Source organism: Nestor notabilis, unplaced genomic scaffold (genome assembly GCF_000696875.1).
Source record: "Nestor notabilis isolate BGI_N333 unplaced genomic scaffold, ASM69687v1 scaffold22453, whole genome shotgun sequence".
Taxonomy (NCBI): Eukaryota; Metazoa; Chordata; class Aves; order Psittaciformes; family Psittacidae; genus Nestor; species Nestor notabilis.
Genome location: NW_009920895.1, coordinates 6,296 through 12,904, shown reverse-complemented (window position 1 = coordinate 12,904; position 6,609 = coordinate 6,296). Strand labels below are relative to the sequence as shown.

Sequence of the window (6,609 nt, the reverse complement as noted above, 5' to 3'; positions counted from 1 at the left end):
CCATCACACCCACCAGCGAAGCAGAGACTGCCAAGAGAGAGCTGAAAACGTGCAGGTAAAGGCACCCCTGGTCACAGGGCCCCAACAGCCCATGGTCTGGGCCGAGGTGAAGACTCCAGGAGATGACACCTGAGGCAGGGACAGCACACAACACACTCCATCGCCCATGACGGACATCAGCAGCGGTAACTGGAGGCCCCACACCACCCTGAAGTGGCCAGTTTAAATCACCCCCTTTAATTACTGTTTAAACCAACTAATCCAAACCTTTCCTCTTATTTCCCCTTGTTTCCCCCATCTCCCATGAAAGCTGCTAACGAGGCTGAGCTCCAGACACGCTGTTCTGAAGCGAAGCTCCTTGGCACTGAATTTGGCATTTCTTTGTGCTACCCATCAGGAACTACAGACACATTTAAACAGTACAGAGTCAACACGCTCCCAGATCCGCACATTGATTACACTGTATTAGAAAATGGTAAATTATTTATCAGGCTTTCTGACTTGTGATTAGTGTAAAGCTGTTCTTGGATGCAAATTGGAATTGTAATTAGACATGTAGAGACCCAGCATCTGAAACCTGTTCTTACCGAAGCGGTGTAAGGTGCTTTTCTCCTTTTGTATCCAGCATAATTATCAAAGAACACTTTGCACATAAAAACCCCCATCACTTTATTAAAACCAGAGACAGTTTTACATCTGATAAGTGAAGTAAAGCTGGTCACCACGATGCCAGGATTATAGAGCTAGTAACATCTCAGCTTCTCACACTTGGTTCTTTATTCCTGCACTGGAAGAGGAAGACAAGCCCCCACCTCTGCCAATTTATTACTCAGCTTTGAATGGAGCAATTCTTGCACAGAGCTATGCTTAAAAAACAACTGAGCCAAGCAGAACAGTGATAAAATCTTCTCTGGCAGGTACAGAAGAGACCACAGCCACTAAGAGTCCATGTATTTACCTCAGGATACTCCAGCTTCAGGCACTCACCTGCCAATTCCCTTTAGTGCTGTGGTACAGCTCATTAAAATTTCAGCAGCAGAAATGCAGTTACATTTGCCTCACCAGTTTAAATGCATTTAGGGTTTCTAGTTGGCCAATTGTAAGTTCAGGTCAGCTTTTGAGGAGGTTGGGATTGGTTTTTCCTACTTGATTCCTTCAGACTAAACCAAACTTGTGTTTGCTCTGTCACTGCCCCGCTCCAGCCCCACTCTCCCCCTGCCCTGGCACGATGCACATCCCAGTGACAGGGTCAAGGACATGTCAGTTAAGAATGAAGCACAAGAGATCCCACAGCAGCAACTGAAAGCAGAAATCAGTTGCTTTTACCCACCCTCCTCGCAGGCACGTTGCTGTTTGAACCAGAGCGCATGAACAGGAGCCTGGCTACAGACAGAGACCATGGGAAAGAGCGAGAACAGTGAGGATATCACTAGGAATGTACCACATCTTCCCTTTTAATTATCCAACTCCTGATTAGTAGCAGGTAAGAGCTGTATTTAAAGGTTTCCTCTCCACTGGAAGCTGCAGTCCAGGAGAAATGGAGACGTGAGCGTCAAGCCCTGAGCTGCCAAGATGCTTTTCACCCCAAAATGTCAAAGCTCTCTGCACATCCACCTTGCCAGCCTCCACTGCCCGACACCAGGGGAGAAGGGAAGAGACACCACATGCATCCGAAGCAGCAGAACCAAGCAAAGTGTCATTATCCGTGCTGGAATCCAGCCAAGCTCCTCTCCTCCTGCCCCTTGGGATTAGCACAGCAGTGGAGAAAGGCAATTCCAAACGGGATTTTGAGAGCCTGGCCTGCTCCTCATGGCAGCCCCCACTCCCAGCAGCACCAGGCCCCCACATTGCCTCCACACCTGCATCTAGAGGCCCTCAGCCCCACAGCAGAGAAGTTTCCAGGCATCGGGGCGCACAGAGCTCCCAGCACAAAGTGCCAAGAGCTCAAGTCTTGCCAGAGGCAGCAGCTTAGCTGTCGGCGAGCGCGTGCAGCACTTGGGTGCTTAAGGACGAGGACGAGTGCAGGGTCACCCCGGGGGCCCCGATACTGGTCTCCCAGCATTCAAATCCACAGGCACATAAGTCTCGCTTGGCTGCTTCCACGGCCAGTGGGGAGGTGTCTGCCAAGAGGAAGGCAAGAGCAGCCAGTTAGTGAGCAGGGCCACTGTGGGGAGAGCGAGAGGGGCCAGCGCATGGTTAAACACGTGCCCTCTGGAACAGGGCCCGTGCCCTGAAGATCTGACACACGTTAAGGAAGGCACTGAACGGCCCCTGTACGAAACAGCACAAACCACACTGCCAGGCACCACCCCACAGCCGTGACACGGCTTCACATCCCACCACAGCCATATGGGGTTTGGCACTGCATCCCTCTGCTTCCAAACCCGACCCCGCTGCAGGGCTGCGTGGAAGAGGGGCAGGATGCCCAGGGCAAGCAGGGGGTTACTGACCTGGTCTCAGCAGGGTGATGCCACAGCCACCGCCACCAGCCCCGGTCAGTTTGCTGTGCAGCCCATGGGACACTGTCACCCGGCACAGCCGGTCCAGGGAGGGATGCCCGGCCCCCATCACGTTTAAGTGGTGTTGGTTTATATCAAAGAGTTCCTAAAAGCAACCACACACATGTGAGACGAGCATCATGACAAAGACTCTCTACAGCAGTGGCTCCCTTCCATCCCTCTACACGGTCATTTTCTGCAGGGAGTTTGGCCACCAGCATCTCTCAGGGCTCGGCAGCTCTGGGCAGGAAGGTCAAGGCCAGAGTCTGAGCGCCCTGGGGGCTGCTCATCTGTCCCCGTCCCCATCACAACTTGTGCTGCCGCTGCTGCCCATCGCAGTGGTACAACAGCTCCTGGACCTCCTGAGAAGCCCTGACCACTGCAAGCTGCCAGCAGGCACTAAATCAGAGCCCCCCGATGCCTCCCAACGGCTTCACCTCCCCCCTGTCACAGGAGTGTTGAGCAGGAGCCTGTGCAAGCCCCTCACCAGCCGTGGGAAGGGCACTAAGCCAGTATCTCTCATTCCTGGCTGTCACCCTGCCCTGCTCTGCAATCCATCCAGCATAACTGCATCCAGGGACTTCTGACACAGCCAAGGCAGAAATGGCATTGCTGGAGAGGTGACATGGGAGTTCTGTCCCTGTGTTTGCACTGGGCAGCTTCTCCCTCCTCACGGGCTCTGAGCCAGGGGGCCTCCACCAGCACTATGCTGGGAATGTGGCACCCAGCTCAAGTGGGGTCGAGAGGGTCCTCGCTTTGGGGGACAAGCAGCACAAACCACTCTCCAAGCAAGGCACCCTCCAAGCAGAGCTGCCCAGCTTCTCTTCTCTTCGGACTAGAGGAATTCAGGAAAAGAGGGAAGGGCTTGGCCCACACAGAGCAAACCTGACACCAGGCCCCCAAGCACTGTAGTGCCTCCCAGCTCATCAGCACCAGCAGTGGAGGATGCTCAGTCTCAACCGCGCTGGCCTGACATCCCAACTCAATCGTTTCCCTGGCACTCGTGGCTGTTCCCATCGCTGTTCCCAAGGGTGTCACAAGCAGGAGCCAGCCCCAGCGAGGCTCCCTAACAGGGAGCCTGTGCTCCCTCCTCCGAATGATGCCACCAAACACTTCCCTGCCTGCAGCGAGCTGTGCACCGGGAGCAGTGGGAGCCACGCTACAGCGTGACAGGCATCTGTCACATCACCTCCCTCAGCTCCACACGGGTCTCCTGCCAGCAACACACCACACGAGAGGGGACAACACAGAAACAGTCCCTCTGCCCCCACCAGAGCATTTCGGCACTGTGCTTAAGCAAACACAGGGAGCTGAATTAGCCAGCGGCGTGCAGAGCGCATCTATCCAGCTCTGTGCTGGGCTGGACACACGTCCATCCAGAGGCCTCTTTATATGCCTGAGTGAGGGCACAGCTCTGCCCGTGATGATCCCAGACACCTGTCATCTCCTGATCCAAAATCTGCCAGGAATCAGATGACAGCTTATGACACAGTAGACTAGTTCGGTGGTTCAGATACAAGGCTGTCCAGAAGTGCACACTGCAGAAACAGCCCAATATATATATATATATGCTGCATATAATCAACTGTGCCTCTGTGGGCTCTTCAAGCACAAAACAAAACAACAGATTCAAGACAGAAACCTGCTCACTGCAGGGCTGCTGCCTGGGCATCATATCCATGGCTGCTTTGGCATCTTTCACGTGAGGATCTCAAAGCACACTTCAAATTAGCCCTTCCCTGTCCCCCCAGTACTTGCGAGAGGCTGAGCAATATGGAATTAAGGTCGAGAAGAGTTGTCTGAAGTTTTGCTGCAGACAGACTCCTTCAAGCCCTCATTAGAGTCAGGCCACTGTGATGGGTACAGAAACCCACCACCCCCTTGGTGCAAAGGGAGCAGAAGGACTTTGCTATGGATCCCGTGGAAGACCCCCCCGTGCTTGCTGTGGTCCCAGCAGCAGCTCACCCACATGCAGAGAGGTGCCACACAGCTGTACCCACCATCTGCTAACAGAGCAGCCCTATCCTGCTGTGCAGGTCGAGCTGGGACAGCAGCCCTGTCCCACTCCAGAGCCCTCCCCTGTGCCCCTGGACCATGCTCAAGGCTGTGGAGGGGACAACCGACCAGCAAGAGCAAGGACAAGCAGAGGTCCTCACAGGAGAGCCAAGGGCAGGGATCCAGATGCCAACAAGGAACTGCACCGCTGGTACCAAATGGCTCTTGACCATCCAAGTCTCTTGGCACCCAGGGCCAGGCCAGGTTTGCCCCAGCTGGGCCACTGCCACACGTTGTTTGAATCAGGGTTACAGTGCTCTCAGCACTGTAAAAACCCCCTTCTTCTGCTCAGAAGCGTGTCTCCCCCCACCACAGCAGCCTCTCCTACTCTGAACAAAGCCAAGACAAACACAGACCTTGGTAAGCACCTCATGCATCAATGTCAGGTCAGCTCTGGGCACAACTCTGTTATTCTCTGGAGCCAGGATGAGCGCAGAGCAATGGGAGCTGGCTCATAACCAGTCCATTGCAAACCAGTGGCTGCTGGGCTCTGCTCCTCACTCCAGCCCTGGCAGTGACAAAGCAGCTGCTTCACAGGCAGCGACTGCCAGGAGGAGCGTGGCTGGTCCGTGGCGCAGGGAGGCAGCGTCTCAGCCTGAACTCATTCCATATCTCAGCAAAAGGAAACAAAACCTCCAGAGCTACAGGTCCACAAAGCACCAGGCCCACTCCCTCCCTCCCTGTGCAGAGCTCTGGAGACACACCGGCGGCGTTTTCTGTCCCTTGGCTCCAGGAAGGGCATTAAAAGCAGCACGCACAGACCACGGTTTCACTTGGAATTGAACATTTCCTGCTATCAATTTTTTCCTTAGCTCTAACGTTCTTTAAATGACATTTTGATGTTCAGCAGTAACCGTGTCTGAAACTACTGGCGAACAAGCCCCATACCTCCAGCACAGGGTAATACTCTGGTGATGGATTTGCAGGCATCGCTTCCAGAACACTTTGGCACTCCTGAGAAATTGCATCGATGGAGTCCAGCACCGGGTTCATTATAGCAGGGAACTGGGAAGGGGGAAGGCGAGATGTGAGGAGACTGCTCACTAGTCTCACACCACTGTGATGAAACCAGCCCCAGTCCCTTTGAGTCTGACAATTCCTCACCCCTTTTACAGCTATTCATTCACAGAAAAGCCCACTGCAGGGCAGGGCAGGGCAAAGGTAGGTTGCTCCTACATGCAGAAAATGGATAAAGAGGGAGAAAGGGGCCAGAGGAAGGAACTGCTCTTTTCATGGTTGCAAACTGGCGATTTCTGTGGCAAGCCCTGTTAATGCTTCAGAAAGCTGGGGCCGAGCTGAACCCCCATTCCCAGGGCAGCTGAGCCTTAGCTAGCAGCAGACAGGAATGCAGTGACCATAGGAAGGCTCTCCCCGTGAGACCTGCAGCCCCACATGAGGAGATCTGAGCTCACGAGGGTTCTCTCCCCACCCTGCACAGCACACAGCTCCATCCCCACACAACCACACCTTCTGGATCTTCTCCTTGACACCGGCCACCAGGACCTTGGTGCTCCGAGGGACTTTCGTGTTGGTCAGCAAGATCTTCAGCATTGGCACCCTGGAACAACAAAGCCATCTCCTTGTCTCTTCCCTTCACGGTCCCCCAGCAGCTCCCCAGGCCCAGACACCCACAGTTCATTTGTTCTGCCTCAAAAAGCCTGTTTGAGCAAGACACCCAAGATAAGGAGTCTCATTAGTTTAAAAGTTACGCAGGTGCTTAAGTGCTGGCTGGGCTCAGGATTGTTCCTCTTAGATACAAGGAATGACTGTACCAGTGCTATAAATAGGACTGTAATGTATTTACTGAAATCCATGTTTTTCAAGTAAAACTTTCCCTTTGAAATACTATCTCAGAGACTAGCCAGCACTGGCCATTAACTGCTAATAGAGCAATTTCATGCACTGTGGAAGATTTTAATGGAGTCAGATTATACCTCATTGGCAGGAGGCAGAGGGAACAGGCAGGACCTGGATTTGTCTCTGCAGCTCGCTCTCCCCACAGTCCTACCACCAGGTAAGCAAGAAGTTCCCCTTCCCCACAATGTCATTTGCTGCC

At 53.6% G+C, this 6,609-nt stretch overlaps 1 protein-coding gene across 1 annotated transcript in view; it reads right to left on the bottom strand.

Annotated features, from left to right (window-relative positions):
- Positions 1–1,968: 1,968 nt before the first annotated feature.
- MVK (mevalonate kinase) overlaps positions 1,969–6,609 on the bottom strand; it is a gene marked incomplete at its 5' end in the record, with an annotated part of 10,293 nt that continues 5,652 nt past the window's right edge. The window contains 4 exons of the mRNA XM_010010904.1: positions 1,969–2,120; positions 2,451–2,604; positions 5,442–5,558; positions 6,021–6,111. Of these exons, the coding sequence (XP_010009206.1) occupies positions 1,969–2,120; positions 2,451–2,604; positions 5,442–5,558; positions 6,021–6,111 (514 nt within the window). The remainder of the gene's footprint in view (positions 2,121–2,450; positions 2,605–5,441; positions 5,559–6,020; positions 6,112–6,609) is intronic.